Below are 17,772 nucleotides of genomic sequence, written 5' to 3'. Positions count from 1 at the left end.
TAATAGGCATGTGTTAGCAGCAGAACTTGCCCATTCATAAAATACAGTCACAATTTTCTGCTTAAAATTTGGCTGAAGGAGGTGGCTGTGGCAGCTTTTACATGGTAATTCACTGTTAGGTGCATTTGACTGGAGATTGAGGTCAAAATTCTAGGCTCCTGTCTCCCATTTCCCAGAAGAATTACTGCTCTGTTGTAGGCCAACTTGTGTGGTGAGAGAGAAGTGGTAGGAATGTACAGAATATAAAGCCTGAGTAGTATATGATGTTGTATAAGCCCTTTGTAGTAGGGATGAGAGTAGGTAGGTAGGTAGGTAGTAGGTCAGAGAAGGCTAAAAGCTGATTGCTATGCATCTTCTGACTATAATAGTGACAAAGTAATATATTTTGGGGAAATAAAGATAGTGACAGAATGTTCACAGAAGCACTTCACATAGGAGAGCCTGATCCCCAACTTGACTGAAGAGGCAGCAGCTGGAAATGTTCCTCAGTTGAGTGGTGGATGAAGATCCCCAGGATGGGGAAAGCTGTGGAAGCTCGTGGCTTTTGGCAAAGGGAAGAAAGCATTCCTCTGTAGATATGCAGCTGCAAAAGAGGTCCAGTGCCCTGGTAGTAACAGAATGAGAGAAAGATTTAGAGATTTCCTGTAGGAAGTTGTAAAGCCCCCACTCCAAAATGCCAAACAAACAAAATATCACCACCTGTGCCCTCCCAGGAAATTGTAGTGGGAGACTCCCATCTGTAGGAGATGGACACCCTCATCTGCTGACCTTGCTTGCTAACTAGCAGCAGAACTTTTAAACTGGTTTAAAATCAATTTAATACTAATATAATACTTTCCTATTGGAAATACATCACTGAAAAATCATTTTTCTTTATAGATGACATCAACTGGGTTTTATTAAAACATGCATTAGAATGGCATGTATATTCCTCCTTATTTTGAAAGGTGATTTCGAATTATTTATTTTAGTTGTGATATGTTTTTGAAACAGTGTAGTAGAGTTGGTGTTGTGTTATGTTATGTTGTTGCCTCATTCATTTTACTGAGCGTACTTTTTGGAAGAAACTTACTTATGTAACTATTTGGGGACATTGCTATTGCCTGTATTCCTGTCGGGGGTATTGCTGAGGTAGAGTATGTATTTTCAGCATCCATGGCAGTCTCTGTGTTCCATGGCTTACCAGCAATTTCTGACTGCTGTTTTCTTATGATTTTCTCCCCAAAGCCGTCTTGAAGTCCTGCAGTAGGTGAGCGTAGGGATGATAAGAGACAGATATTCTTAAACACTGAAACTTCGACAAACATTTTTAAACATGATCTTCTACAACTTCATCATGAGGGAAAGAGGAGGGGCAGGCACTGATCTCTTCTCTGTGGTGACCAGTGACAGAACCCAAGGGAATGACCTGAAGTTGTGTCAGGGGAGGTTTAGATTCAGTATTAGGAAAAGGTTCTTCATCCAGAGGGTGTTTGGGCACTGGAACAGGCTCCCCAGGGAAGTGGTCACAGCACCAAGCCTGACAGAGTACAAGAAGTGTTTGGACAACACCCTCGGGCACATGGTGTGACTCTTGGGGATGGTCCTGTGCAGGGCCAGGAGTTGGACTTGATGATCCTTGTGGGTCCCTTCCAACTCAGCATATTCTGTAATTCTGTGATAACTTGTTGAAAGTAAGGAATAATTAGAAGAACGGAAAAATCCAAATCCTCCTAGAACGGAACAGGCTATTGCACAATAAAACAATAGGTTTTTAGTGCAAGTGCAGAGTGATACTGGGTGTGCTGCAGATTTTTTGTGGCAAATAAGTAATTTTTTGTGTAAAAAGTAACTTACTGGATAGATGAGTGAATTAAGTGTCCTTAAAGGAATCTTTCTGTATTGTACTTCTAATTTTATTTGCTCTTGAAAGACAGTTGAGAAAATGACATTACTCTGTTCATGAAAGTTAGAAAAAGTATTTTCAGACCAAAATGATCTTCTAATGGCTTTATATTTTTCAAAGAGAAGTGCAACCTGCTTCAGTTTGCTCTGCCATAAGGAGCCTGAGTTTTTATGAAGTAAATATAAAAGAGATAGGAACCTTTACGCTTTAAAGTGGTGTCAACCTATCCCATTTCCCATGAAATGCTAACTAAATTTGTTAATGTTAGGTTAGCTAGAGATCTAAAAAGTGTCTCTTTTTTCATTTAATTAGTTATAAAAGTAAAATAAAGCCATACAAATAAATCTTTAAATAAGTCCTTTATATTTTCTTTTACATTGGAGAAAAAGCCCCACACAAACCTTGAAATACCTCTGGTCCCATTGTTTTGCAGTCATATTTCTGGTTTTGTGTGAGCATTTTTATATTTGCAGTGAAGGTAAGCAGCTCTTGTTCTTTTAAATGGGTTAACTAATGCTAAATAGAAATCAGAAGCAAATTCTGAATTCTTATTTACCAAAACAAATAAATCCTCAAAGTGTAAAATAAATCTGCTTTTCTTATTTTGGAGTCATTTTGGTCCTGTTGACCCACTTTCCATAATATGCATTTGGTAGCAAGGAATTTGTAGGGGTTGGTTTGTTTTATGTATGTAGGCAGTCTTCTATTACTTGTCTAAGGGAGATATTCATAAATAGTTTTAAATTGTAGGAGCAGTGCTTGGAAAATCTTTAGTATTTTCTGTTACAGGAGAGGAGGGAGACTGTCCTACCTGTAATGTGCCAACATTTTGGTACTTAGAGTTTTGAACTGAGACACTGGTAATCTTTTTGTTTATAAGTATGTCTCAGGGATGAAATGTAAGTACAGCCATCTCAGCAGGAGGAAAAAATTGATTGTGAAAGGCTAGCAATGTGGTGTCCTATCTTTTTGGTAAAAATAGTTTCAGGGGTTTTGGGCAGCGATCAAGTAATGAAAAGTTTGTACTAAGAAAATGCATTGTATTTCTGTTTTTAATTCCACCTCCTTCATACTACTGCTTTTTCTTGGATCTGTTTTCTAAATGTGTGCTTTTCTAAAATTTAGATTCTTCCATTTTTCTTACCCTCTACTGAGCTGTCAGGAGACCTCACTCATAATACTGGGTTCAACCTTGGGGCCCCCCAAAAAAGATGGACATGGACTTGTTGGAGTGAATCCAGGGGAGGACTGTGAAAATGATTAGACAGATGGAGCACCTCTGATATGAAAACTGGCTGAGAGTTGGGGTGGTTCAGCTTGGAGACGAGAATGCTCTGGGGAGGTCTTACAGCACCATGCAGTACCTAAAAGGAGCCTACAAGAGAGCTGGAGAGGAACATTTGACAATGGTCTCTAGTGAGAGTGATGGCTTTAAACTGAAAGAGGGCAGGTTTAGATTAGATATTGGGAAAAAATTTTTTGTTATGGGGCTGCTGAGATGCTGGAACAGGTTGCCCAGAGAAGCTGTGGGTGCCCCAGCACTGGAAGTATTTAGGACCAGTTTGGATGGGACTTCGAGCACCTGGTCTAGTGGAAGGTATCCCTGCCTATGACAGGGGGTTAGAATTAGATGGTTTCTAAAGGCTCCCTTCAACCCAAACCATTCTATGACTCTGTGATTTTTGCCCTTTAGTGCTTATCTCTGTATTTGGCATTCCTGCTGCTTACTTCTCATCCCTTTCTCAGTCCCAGACTCAAGAGGTCAAGAACCTTCAGGTGATCTTGCATTCAGTGGGGGCAAACTTGGGAGATTCTGAACAAGATGTATCTGCTATCTGGTCTGTTAAATTCAGCCTGGAGCTTAGTTCACTGAATTGTTATGGCCATGGTTGTTATTAATTAAAAGATGATGAGTAGCAATAGCTATAAACTGGGATTAGAAGCAATATTTGAAAGGAACATGGCAAAAACTGAGAGAAAAATTAGCTAAAAATGTGAGGAGGAGAAGGCGTGTATGGAAACATGGCAGATTGAATGAGGAACTGTTGTGTAGCTGAAGAAAAGCAGCTGGAGTCAAATGTGGTAAAGCCTAGAGTGAGGCAGTGGAAGAGCATGTTAAAACAAGCCAGAAGGAGTCTGTATGTGGCACTTGGGGATATGGTTTTGTGGTGATTATGGTGGTACTAGGTCAACAACTGGACAAGATGATCTTGAAGGTCTATTGCAACCTTGATGACTCTGTGAAAAGATGGCAGTACAAAAATAAACATTAATGAAAAGAAAGTCATGCAGCAGAATTAGAATGAAAAAATCTTTAGACAAAGGGAATGGGAAGAGACGATGAAATAAGAGGTGGAAGGGGGAAAAAACCCCACTTAATGAATGAATAAAAACAAGTGTAAAGCCAGATAAGGAGATTAGCAAGTCCTAGTGATCATGTTAAACACAAACTCAAAAGATATTTCTAGTGGTTCACCTTTTCACTTGTTAAAACAAGTAGATAAAAAAAAATTCCTATTACTTTATTATGCTTGTAATTTAGAAGTGTATTTTTGTCTGGGTTTTGGTGTTAGATTCCCCCCCGCCATAGTTTTTTATATCTTTCATCCTGTTTAATATTTTATTTGTGAAAATGTATTTCATATTTCTCTATGTAGAATGTGTTATGCTGCAAGCAAGTACACTTTTCATGTGTCAATGCTATGCAGAATATGGTCTATGAGGGGACAGTTATGTTTATTTATCATGCTATTTAGTAATTAATTTACTTTGAAATCTCACAAATGAAAACAAATTTCAGTCATTTAGGATTGAAGATAATTTTTTTCCTACTTTTAATTTCATAAAAAGAATAATAGAACAGGAGTTCATGCTGATCTTAGTCTGCTCTGTAAAACCTTTGTAGCTACCTAGATGGTGATGAAAATCCCCCAGAGTTTCCACACCATGGAGACAGGGTGCTTTGCAACCATCTGTAGAGTATGACCCCATAATTTTCTGAGAACCTTCATTGGCAATGAATTTAATTAAGCAGCATCTAGACATGATTTGTGTGGTTGTTTTTTGAAGTTCTTTTTCTAAATAATTTGTAAATCACACCTTTGGTGAAACTCTGATCCTTTTCTTAAAGTGCCTGTGAACTAGGCCTTGAAGATAGGGGCGTTCTGCACCCAAGGGGATGCTTAGCACCTCGTGTTATTCAGTCTCTATAACAACAAATAGATATTGCATGAAGTAACTTCTAATATTATTTGTGTGTGGAACTCTGAAATGTCTTGAACATTTCTCCACGTTGTATCTTGCTACAAAAATATCATTCTTCGGCTATGAGCTTTTATGCCAAAGATCCTCAGGGGACAAACAGAGGCTTGCATCACATACAGATGACTGTATCAGTTTCTACAAAATCCAAGAAAATTAATGAGTGAAGCTTATTTTATACTGCATTAAATCTTTAAATAGTTTTTACTTTTTTCTTTCAACTAAGGAAATGCTACTTCACCGCAAGTTCAAAGACCTTCTTTCATGGACTACTTTGATAAACAAGATTCCAAGAATAAAAGCCCTGAAAACTGTAATCAGAACATGCATGAACCTTACCACATATCCAAAAATGTTTTCCCTGATAACTGGAAGGTCCCTCAAGATGGAGACTTTGATTTTGTAAGTACATTTAATTGTTTAATTTCTTGCATACTCTTTATTTTACTTATGCAGAAATATTTAATCCCTTTCTGTAACTATGTTAATACAAATAACAATATAAGTAAACTTTCCAGAATACTGTCCAGTTGTCTAATCTTAATGCCTCATCGTGATTGTCGAAATAAATACATTTAATTAACACAGGACGTCTTTAATGGGGAATGGCATGTGACATTATACTACTTTGTAACTACTTTTTTTTGTTAAAATGTTTTTGGTTCCTTAAAATTTATGTGCTGTAACAACTTTAAAAATTGACTTAGTTTGAAAAAACCCAAAATTGCCACAGACATGGAATATTGCTGTCATGTTTGCTGCATAACTCAGTAAAATGATAAACATTTTAAACTGGTTTGGAGCTGTTTAATCAATCTCCTTGGGGATGTTTAAGATCACCTACTGTTTTGCACAAGTCATCTTCTTGGTACTATTCCAATAGCACACATCTCTCTACACAGAATTATTCTGTCTAACACCCGTCTGTCTATTTTAGGGTGGGGTTTTTCCCCCTCCAAAGTATGTGTAGTTTATTTCTTTTTGTCCGTGTTGCACATTATACCAGGGCAAAAAAAAAATATTCCAGAGTTATAGGTTGCACTTAAAATGAAATAGTTACTGATTAGAGACTTGTAAGTAATTACACCTGGTTTTCAGCTTTGTTAATTTTTTAACGTTTCAGTGAAAGAATTTAGTTTATCCGTTGTGGATGAAATGTTCTTAATTACAGTGCGGTAGCTAAATATGATCACATGACACCTTTTCGAAAGCACACTTGGGATTTGGAGAGAAATGTGTTTAATTTTAGGTGACAGCTGTAGGTGTGGAATTTTTTTCCCCAGTTTTCACTTACTTCATTTCTACTTTAAGCTGACTCTTAAATTTAAACTACTGGAGTAAAGCCAGTTAAATAGCACAGTACAAGCTGTTGCTGTTGGAGAGTTTTCATTTAGTTGAATTTTGTTTTGGGTAGAGCTTTTTTAGGCTTTTCCTGATAATTGACTAACAAAAGAGTTGCACTATTCATTGGAAAATAACGGGTCGTTATTTCAGTGGGGTTATAACAGTGGCAAAAAAATTGCCTTTAGAACAATTTAAAATTCATCCTATCTTTTCTGGTATTTGTGAAGAAATGGAGGCAAAAATGACTCTTTTTGTAAATGCTAAGATGCTGATTCTGTAAGTGCTTGTTCATAAATATTTCACACGTGGATAATCATGTGGAACTTGCTGACGTTGCTTCTACGTATGAAGTTGCCTTCTTGAAATACGAATTTGTCCTAGAACCAAACCTGAGGAGTTCTGATCTTCAGGTGCTTAACTGCTCTCTGTAGGCAAACCTTGCTAGTGATAGACTTAGACTGGCCACTCATAGACTTCAGAATCCTAGAATGGTTTGGGTTGTAAGGGTCTTTAGAGGTCGTCTGGTCCAGCTTCCCCCAGCAGGGACATCTTGCACTGGTTGCTCAAAGCTGTAACCTTGAAAACTTCCGATGATGGGGCAGCCACAACTTGTCTGGGCAACCTATTGCAGTGTCTCATGGAAGTTATGTGATGTGCAGTTCATCCTTGGCCTCCTGAAAAGGCAGTGTTGTAATGCTTTTTGCTACAAAATTATTCTGATTGAAAACCAGATCAGATTTTTTTAAAAGTGAATTGCTATTTGCATGGACAATGTATGTGTGTGTATGTGTGGGATGGTATTCTGTTTTAAATATGATGAAAGCCAAATACTTCCATAGATAATCCAGCCTAAGAAAGAATATAGGAAGACTCTTCAGTAGTGGATGTACTGCTTCAGAGCAGTCCACTCAAAAATACATTTCTCTGAAGCTGTCTGGTACCAGCTGATACCACACAGGATGTGGGTTTTAACAGCCTGCTGATTTGAACCTTAGGCAATTATTATTTGTTTGTATATATATATTCTAGAAGCACTTCTATTTATATTTTAGACAGCAAGTGACAGTATTGGCAAGTGGCCTGCAAGAGACTTTCTGAAAGGATAAATCAGTGGGCAGCATGCATAATATATTGTCTGCTCTTTGTGAGATCAACATGAATGTTTTTGGTTGCTGACATAAAGTCTTTTAATGATTCATGAAAGGGATAAATAATGGAGACTTTTTGTAATAAATAATTCCATTCTGTTTTGTTTGGAATTAGCCTTAATGGGATCTAAAAAGGGATCTTAGCAGTAAACGATGACAGTCATAATTTTATTTAAAGAAGGGATTGATATACTGGAAGTAAAATATAAGTGATCAAAATGCAACTTAATGCTAGTATATTCCAATAATACTCCACCTTTCTGTATAGAAGAGATTGCCAAACGCCTTTGTTGAATGATACTGTTATTCTTTCATACCCTTGTAAGCCAAACACATCATAACAATGCTGGCAGCCAGTGAGCACTTCACCTGTGAGCCAGGGTGAGTGACGGTGCCATACTAAGAAGAGATATTCAGATGTATTGATGGAAAGACTTAGAAGTGTATGTGTCTGTTAAAGCAGGAACTACAGAAGCAGAAATGCCATTGAAGTGAGAGAGAGAAGGGAAAGGGACGAAAACCCAAACTTTATAAATCCCTGCAACTAATCAGTTTGCTTTTTTCTGTGTATTATGAAGCAAAACCTGCAGAATTGGGAGCTAATGCTTGTGTCCAGGTGGTATATTTGCTTTAGGGCACAGTGATATTTTATCCTATTCCTAGTCTATCTTACCGTTTGATAAAAGTTACTGTTTGATAAAATATAGTTACTTTATTTGTTTAAATGTACAAATACATGTAATGCAGATATAGCAGTTAGTCTTACACTCTTGCTGATGGTTTTAAATAATGTAAATAAATGATACAGGAAACTTTTCTCGCAATGTGGATAAATGAATATATAAAATAACACAAATGAACTTAGCGCAAGGTCTGGTTTGAAAGTTGTTGTGAGAGCGTAGTTTTCTGCCCTGACGTAAATGTTTTAAAAACTCCTTGCCAATGAAAATAGAACTGGAAGACTTTTCCAAGAAAATAAGATGCTTTAGTCATCAATCTGAGCCTTAAACAAAAAGTAATTTTAGCAGCATTTTTTGTTCTTTAAGTACATATTTATGCTTTGTTTTTTCACTATTGAAGTACATCTGTTTTGAAATTCAAAAGCTGATCTTATTTCTTTTTCACTGATGCCATATGGGAATTTGAGATCCATCTCGGACTGTTGGTCCTGTGGGCCTTCAGTTCCGTGATCAGTCCGTGCTGGTTTTCGATGGCATGTTCCATGAATCGATACGAAAAATTGCCGCTGCAGATCTTCAAGTTTTGTATTGGATCAGGTATATTGCAAATAACTTTTAACTGGACTTTATTCTGATACTGTATACTCACCTTGAATGTTACATTATTCCAAATTTACCCTGTTATGCATGCTTCAGGACTTAAGCTGCTATTTTTTGTGCATGAGAGGTGTTTGGGATTTTTATACTACATTTCTTCTTGCTTTTTAAAAAGAAACCACCACCAAACAAACAAAAGCATTCAATGCCAAACACTTAGGAATGTTGTCTTTTCTGTGACTATATGTAGAGTTGCTGGTTTTAATCTTTGTTTTCAGTTATTCTGTTGTCTGGTTCTGACATCTCATGATAAATTCTCGAAACCGTAAGTATGGGTCTTTGATATCAGTGAATCTTAGGGAAATGTGTTTCTGGGGAAGTACTTGTAAATATTTTGAGGGTTTCTTTCCACGTCAGCCTCTGAAATGGAGTGTTGAAGCTCCAATTTGATATATATCTCTTTCAAAAAATCCAAATTAGTGTTTATTCAAACTTCAACTTTTATATTAAATTGTTAAAGTGTATTTCACACTCAAGGATCATTGTGGATTTTTGTTTTCAGTGAATTCTATCAGTCTATAGGCAATTCTCTTATAGATTTTAATTATTTTTAACAGGCATGCAGCAGATGGCAAAATTAAAGCAGTACTTTCAATCCTAGTTCTGTCAGTATTACTTGGGGTTAACTGGTGTTGCATTCATGGCAAACCTTGATGCCAGTAAGTGTCATGAACAAGGTTCTACTCACTGTGAGTAAAAGTGGCACAATGTCATTGAATAAGTAAAAATTCAGTAAAGCTTTGTAGTGTATGGGTATGACATTCTTAGAAGTGTTAAAGCTGTGTGGTATAAACAGCTTTTCATAATGAGGCTTAACTCTTTAGTGGACCAACTTTTAGTCGTATCTCAGAAGTCAGCAGTTTGAATCAGAGTGATGAATTAGAACAAATGATGTGTTTGTTTTGCCCATCTGACTGACCTGTCCTTTTAAAAAGAGTTGCTTTTAATGTTGTGATAGCTTTGTTCTTTCCATGGGGAATGTTTCACATAAGATAAGTAGGTGCTGGAGAGAGCAAGGTGGTGTTGAAACAGTTTGCTCAAATTTTTTATAGTCTTTCACAGTTGAAGATTTTGTGATACATTGTGATATATTTATCACAAATTTATGGGCATTATAAAAATTAATTTTCACCAAAAAAGGTGCACTTTTAATAAGCAAGAAGTACTCAACATTTTTATTATACGGGTATACCCGGATAAATCTTTGCTTGCTAGATTGGTGTGTACATGCTGTTAAATAACCTGCTGTTTACATTTGTGCTGTATCGTGACATTTTAGATCTCATTAAGATGGAAAATTGCTCTGGAAGTCCTTCTGCCCCTTAGTAATGTATGTCAGTGTGGGACATGATGTTAATAAAGGACTTACATGAGCTGCAGTGGAGTGATACCTAATTGATGATAACCTGTGAATTAACATGAGTAAGAATGAGTCGCTAAACTTCATTTGCACTGATTAAATACATTAAAATGTATTTAAATTAAAAGTACATTTAAATGAGTCATGTACTTTTTGCTATGAAATGATAAAATGTAAAAAGGCAAATCTATTTATTATAGCAATGCTAGGGTAATGATTTCTGTCTCTAGCAGAATTATTGCCAAACAGGAATGGTATCCAGATTGTTAAATATTAAACAGTGAACACGTAGATCATGTTTTGCAATAACTGCAGTATCATGTTTAAGTAGATGCATTTTGGGTGACTTAAAGATTCTGGAATAGCAACAAAAAATTACAAAGCCATCTGTTACCCTAGGCAGAATATTTCCCTGGGTTTCAAAAGGAACAAATACATAAGAATATAATAATTGTGAAATAATAGTGTTGCAGATATGCAGCTCTTCAGTTAACATTTATGAATGTATAATGTGACAATTTGGTAAAAAAGTAAATACCATAAAATGACTGAAGACCATTTAGAATTTAATTAAAACTTCAGTAATAAAGCTAGGCTGAGCTAACTTCACTGGAAATATGTCTAGGTCCAAAACCTTGGCTGTGTTTATTCGAATTTTATTTAAGCAGCGGGTGAGTTTGTTTGGAACAGTCTTCTTTTAATTAATGGAAGTGAACGTATTTCATCTATTTTCAATCATTTCGGATTCTTTTCAAAGTAATTTAAATGAAGTATTAACATAGTTTCATTTTTCTTTGTTTTTAATTAGTTACTTGAATATCATGAAGCATTTCCAGATGCTGCCAGGAAAACATGTTCTCAACTAAGCAAATACAAAACTTAGGTTTCTGGGTTTGTGTAGGCCATATGCATATGAGATAAACACATGTATTTATTGGTGTTGACAGTTTCCATGCAGAATTTCATTCATTTCAGTTCCAACACAGCTAAAAGGGGAGAGACTGCAAATTAACATAATGAGTATAATATGCTCTATCTAGGTCATTCTTTGAGGACAGTGTGAACCTCAGCAGTGGAGATTTTCTGTACCTTTCATAATAGGTGGCTGTTACAGAACTTCTTGTGTATTGAGTGATTTTTTAAAAAAAACAAAAGGTATGTGTGTTGGTAATTCAGTGGGAGAGATATTCGTATTAGAAGTCCACAGTGGATGGTTTACAGGTGGTGGCCATGGTTTATTATCATGCAGCTGTTCAGGCAGGCAGTAGGGAAGGTTGTTGTAGCCTGACATGGAAAGTAGAAATGTAGTATTGGTTACTGGATTTTCACTTCCAGCTCCTCATTAGGCAAAGAGAAAAGACCTATTACGCTTTTTTTTAAGCTCTGTAAGTCAAATACTGGCTGATTTAACTAAATCCTGTTTATACATTCGTATCACAAAAGGCAAATCATTTTTTGTGCTGAGAATGGGGGAGTACAATACCTGAGCAGAGTGTTTCTCCAGCTGGTATTGAATATGTTCCTTTGAATATGTTCCTTCTTCTATTAGTGTATAAGTAAATAATTGAAAATCAAACCTAGTAATTTTTTAGACTGTAAAGAGAATCAATACTTTCTGTTTACCTTAAACTGTAGAACTATTATAAAGCTGTTACTCTGATCACTGAGTCATTCATGCCAAAGTGCCACTGCTGTACTTGGACAGTTTTGGAAGGTGAATCGTGCTGTCTGACAAAGATCACATGAATTTTTGTATCTTAAAAGAGCATAGAAAATAGCCTTCTAGACCAAAAAGATTTTTGCATTTTTACATGTTTAAAACAGAATTAAAGGTTTTTACTTACTGATATATTCTGATGAGGTAAGAACCCAGGCTTGAATTGCAACAATTTATTTGAAGTTAGATAGTAAGAGGAATGGATAACAACGTAAACAGCAGATTGCCTCAGAGGGTCACAGAAGTTGCCAGTATTGTAAATGTTGAAGACCTGGTTAGATAAACACATCAGGAACTGTTTTGATGGATTTAATCCCACTTGGAGCAGAGGATTGTTGTAGGTGACCTTCTCCTGTAAATGTTTCCGATGGCCTTATTTTCTATGACTTTTTAAGCTACTGCTGATGCCTGATGTTTGTAATCATAAGAGATGTTGAGAACAATTAGGTCTTAAAAATCATCAAGCTCTCAGAAATAGTGACATACTTAATTTGTTTATTAGGAGCATCAGTATTTTGGAGGAGTTAGTCCTTGGGTAACCTTGACAGTTTTCACAATTAGGAGTCAACTATTATTTCCAAACATGAGTCTGCCTTTGGAAAATTCCGGCCAAGATGTGGTCAGTAGAACTTAACCATGTTTTCTCTCCCAAAAGTTTAAAATATCCCTGCCATCTTATTTTATCACATCAAATAATTTCAATGCACAATGTGTTTTTTAATTATAAAATAGGTTCTAGTGAGAAAACACTTTAAAACTTATTTTTGAGTGAACTTTCTAAGTATAGAGTTAAGAGTCAAACTTCTTCACACCAAAGGGTTTAAATGCTTGCATCATCTAATACCTTTTTTTTTCTCATTAGCTCGAATGGAGAAGACTGAAGCATAGCTCTAGTGTATATATTCGCTTATACAACAAGTCTGTAATTTGTGCATAGTTTAAGGAGAACAAAGGAAAGAAATGAGTGCAGCTGATGAGCTGGGATAGTGCTGCTGGTTTAAAGCAGCATCTTGTTACCTTAGTAACCAGTTGTCTGTACTAATATACCTCCTTAGGATCATTGTGTAATAGCTCAGTAATGCGTATAGCCTAGAAAGAGCTTTGAAACCCTTGGAAAAAAGCAGTTGTGGCTGGACAAGTTTTACATGTTCCTTTTTTGTCCCTCAAACCAATTCAGTTTCAGATCTCTTTTCTGTTTTCTCTTACCAAAAAAAAAAAAAAAAATAGAGGGACGATATTTAATGCAAAGAGTTTCCATGTTCCATCAATCACTGTTAATGTCAAGACAGTGTACCACACCTTTGTGTGTAATGTCTGATCCCCAGACTGAGTGCTCACACCAAGGGGTGCATGTTCCACTTCAGGGTTTCAGCAAAATTCTTTGAAATCATCTCTATGACAATATCATGCAAATTTACCACCAGGAAAATCTGCTCTCCTACTCTTTGCTATGATGATTAATGCTAATGAAAAGGAGTAAAAATAAAACTTGCCTGAGGAGAGTGGGCGACTGGAATTTTTCAAGATTGGTTTCAGTTAATTTTTGTATCTTCTTAGTTTCAAGAAGGATTTCCTCATCTTGTGGTTTGGTAAAGAACATGGGATTTTTTTTCGGTTTAGAGTTCTTTTACACCATCACCCCCCCTTTTTTTATTGGACTCAAGTGTCAGATAGGATTCTAGCAATTTAACAGAAAAAAAATTTGGATGAGTTTAGTGTCTGTGTGGCTCTCAATAATCGCAAAGCTTATATGAGATTTCTGTGCCTCATGTTTCGATTGTCAGCCAGTGAGTACCATGTGTCAACTGTATATTAAGCATAGATGTTAACAATGTTTCATAAACAAAATACTGGAAATTAAATGGCTGACAATACTACTGAGCTTTATGAAGAACGGAAAAGAAATGTGTGGCTTTTGTTTACAAATATCTTGTAGAATGGGAAGAAAGAGACTTCTACATTTAGGCATTGACTTCAAACAGAGGGCTCTTAATACTCGAAGTTCTTTGTTATTTTGAATTAATATCTTCAGATATCTGATTAGAGTGGACTTAGTAAACATATACCAAAACCAGGGATTGCCCAGAAAATTATGATTTACATGTAAATTTTATTTTCTTATAACTTGCATACTTCAGATATAAAGGGGAACTCCTATGAAACTTGAAAGCAAAATCTGTGTTTCTATAAAAATACACTTATTATTCCCATTTACTTGTATTATAATAGTGTGTGAAATGTATGCATTGAAATTATCCAAATGTCATGCTTTTACATTAGAGCTCTGACTATGAATGCCTTATAACCCACATTTACTTTTGTTTATTGGGAGTTGTTGCATTGCTATGCACTAGTCATTTGATTTTTGATGAAAAAGGTAAGATGTGTGCAGTGTAAATCTGGAATCTGACTGTTTGGAGACTTGTGTTTTTTTCATTTGTTTTGTTGTTATATGTGCCTCATAGACAGCACCAGTACCTAAAAAGGTAAAAAAACCCGTGTAAAATCACCCAAGATGTGGAGGGTAGACACACACAAAAAACTCAAAAAAATAAATTTGACAAGCTTTTATACCTCCTTTATATTTTTATATGAGTAACAATTTTTTAAAAATAAAGCTATATTTAAAGCCCGGTACATAAAGCTGAAAGTATTGACAAACACTTTATAGCAGACTTAATCTCACGCTTGTTAAGGTTAGTGACAAAACTCCTACTGATGTCAATGTTAAGTTTTGCTGCTCAGACCATTAAAGACACACTTTCAATTGTGTGTCTAAGTGTAAAACTGCATTTATATTTAGGGTTAGAAATTTCTCAAACTTAGACTGTTTCTCTCAGCATTCCTCAGTTTAGGGCAAGTGCATCTAATTACCAAGAAGAAAACACTTGAAGAATTAACACTTCTGTAGCATCTACTTAATGATCATGGTATTGCTTACATTTACGTTTGACATTAGAAGTTGTACAGATATAAGAATACTCGTCAGAAAATCCAGTTTCGTAACGTAAATAAGATGTTCCAGGAAAAATTGCTCAGTAGGAAAGCTCTGAAGGTACAGTAGAATGGTTATAGCTCTTTCAAGAAGCTGAGAACCCTGACTGCATTTACATGACAATTTTTAGTGTGGCATAGTGAGAACTTAAACAAGTTAAGTTAAACCATTTTGAAGAATTTAACTTACTTTACTTTGCATTGCAGCAGGCAAGGGTCATGGGCAAGGTTATGTCTGCAGCTGAGAAACAGGAACTTAGCAAACTGTGCTATGCTGGGTGCATGATGCTGTATGAGCATGCTGTAATGCTTGTAGATGTGAATTAGGTGGAACTTTCTAAAAACGTTTGAATTTTTTTCCCTCATGGTGTCACTACAGCCCAGTATATTTAGTTGGTTTTTTTATATTTGAATATTGTTCTTTCAAGTAAGAATGAGGAGAAAGCGTACAACAAAGACACAGATCAAACTTTCACATTACATCAAAAAGCTATCTAGATGCAAAAAGTTCTCTTAGTCATTTTGGGACAGCTTACTTTCACTATCTATTTTATTTTGTTGTGTCCTCTTTGAAAATTATGCTTTTTGGCATAGGGAATTAATTGAAGAAGTGTGTGAATGGAAGAGGAGGCTTTTTTACTGGGAGCTCCTTTGGCATTGTTCCCACTGGAACCTGGAGGAGATGCTTTTTTTTTTTAAGGTTGTGCTTCAAGTGCAAACACTTGGGTCACTTTAAGATTGCCATTAATTATAGTTACATGTTATAAATGCCATCCACACACAAGAAGAATGTGTACTCTACAGAGGTGGATAACCACCTCAAGATGAGAACTATTACCCTGATAATGTTTGTAGAGAGAGAAATGTGGTATTTCCATGGTGCTTGTGATGAGTGTGTGTAGGATGGGAGGGGTTTTTTGTTGTGCTTTTGCAAAGTTGTAAATTTCATCGCTATTTTTGTCTTTCCAAAGAGTTGCCATTAACTATTGGAATACAACTGTGAGGCAAGATAAAGAGACAATTGTAAGTAAGCTAGCATTCAGGCAGGTTCAATTAAAGTAGCAAAGACATTACATTAAAAATAAAACCAGTACTTGTCCTTTGGGACTTTGTCTGTGACCTATGATTGGTCAAGGTGTGAGAACCTGTGTGCAATCCACCTTTAATACTACGTTGGAGGAACAGAGAAGGAATTGGCAGAAATTGCTTGGTGTGTACATGCTCAGCTGTTCCAGCTGTTGTCTCAAGCTGGTTAACTTCCTTGTCATGGGTTTTAAAGACCTGGTTTACAATGGTTGTTTTTCCTTGCATAAAGTTTTTGAATGATACTGTAACACAGAGCCTTTTGGAGTAATGCAGTTATGGCCAAATAATGCACTTTGGACTTAGGCTCAGCAGTTATCAGGATCTAACTCCAAAATTTTGCAATCCTTTTTTATTTAAAAAACAAAACTAAAAATATTAAGCCCCAGAGAGTTTTCAGAGTAAATAATATTTGCAGAGGAAAAGAGATGGAAAAGAGCTGATACCTCTGAAGGGGATTTCTGAAGGATTGGGGGAAAAGAGTGGTAAGTGGAGGGAGGCCAAACTCCATGTTACTTAAGCATCCCTGTGGCCTGTGAAACTCAAGAGCCTTGTTTTCTTCTCTCTGATGGCTGATGACTCTATGGCAACAGCCCAGTGGTCATCTCAGAGGTGGGCTTATTCAAAACTACAGGGGAAAATAGTGACATTGGAAACAGTGATTACTTTGAAACTACCTGACCTGTTTTTCCATGTTTTAAAGAGCTGTTGCTATGGCAACAGCAGCTCACCAAGGAGCAAGCAGTGCTAAGTTTCAAAGGTTCAGCAACCATGTGTGTGCAGAGAGCTGGATCACTTCCAGCATCAAACTGTGTTCCCTGCACCCATATTTTTTACAGACACCTGTGTTACCCTGGAATTAACACAGATGCTTTAGAAAACATATTATCCAAATCCTACTGGAGCTGTTTACTAATTTGGCTTGATTTCAACTAATTTCTTCCTTTGTTCACCTTCTCATCTTGTTGCAGCTTCCCAAAATAAAACACCTCCAAAGAATGATAGTACCCATGTCCTGTGGTCCTCATGCTGTCCTGTCACCGAACACAATGATAATTTTCTTCCACAATTCTGTATCCCATGTTAGGGAAGTTAGCAAACATAAGCTGTTAGATCATGGGTTAGGGAGAAACTAATTCCAGAGCTAAGATGCATTCATTGAAAAATAACCCGAGAGTTTTAATCAGTGAATTGCTATCTGAAATGCCTCTACAGCTGGCAGTTGCCATTATAACATATGGAGGAGAGAGGATTTTGCAGATGGACAATTCAAGAAACTATTTTACAGCTTTAAATTGAAAATCAGTGCACTGAACTTCACCTGGCATCTGGAGTGTACTGTGGTTCTTGTGAGAACTGTCACTTAGTAGATGGACAGCAGTGTATAGTATGATAATGAAAACGTTTGGTTAGTAGAGGTGTAATACAGTTTTTAATTTGGTGCACTTTTCATGTTACAGGATTAGAAGAATGGTTGCAATGTTGTCCATGTTTGAAAGGAAACTACGTTTTTGCTAAGCACAGATATCAAGAGAAGACCTTATTTTAACTGCTCCTCAGATTCATAGGAGTAGTTGGGACCCCAAAAAAGCACCTTAGTTACAGTAGTCCTGGAGCCTCTACCTTACAGTGGGGGCTATGAT

At 36.4% G+C, this 17,772-nt stretch overlaps 1 protein-coding gene across 1 annotated transcript in view; it reads left to right on the top strand.

The window, feature by feature from the left end:
• Positions 1-17,772, top strand: part of STK3 (serine/threonine kinase 3) — a 122,771-nt gene that overhangs the window by 72,727 nt on the left and 32,272 nt on the right. The window contains exon 10 of the mRNA XM_017806424.1: positions 5,373-5,548. Coding sequence (XP_017661913.1) covers positions 5,373-5,548 — 176 coding nt within the window. The remainder of the gene's footprint in view (positions 1-5,372; positions 5,549-17,772) is intronic.

Source organism: Lepidothrix coronata, unplaced genomic scaffold, assembly GCF_001604755.1.
Source record: "Lepidothrix coronata isolate B3197 unplaced genomic scaffold, Lepidothrix_coronata-1.0 Scaffold15, whole genome shotgun sequence".
NCBI classification, from domain to species: domain Eukaryota; kingdom Metazoa; phylum Chordata; class Aves; order Passeriformes; family Pipridae; genus Lepidothrix; species Lepidothrix coronata.
This window is presented reverse-complemented; position numbering and strand designations above follow the sequence as displayed.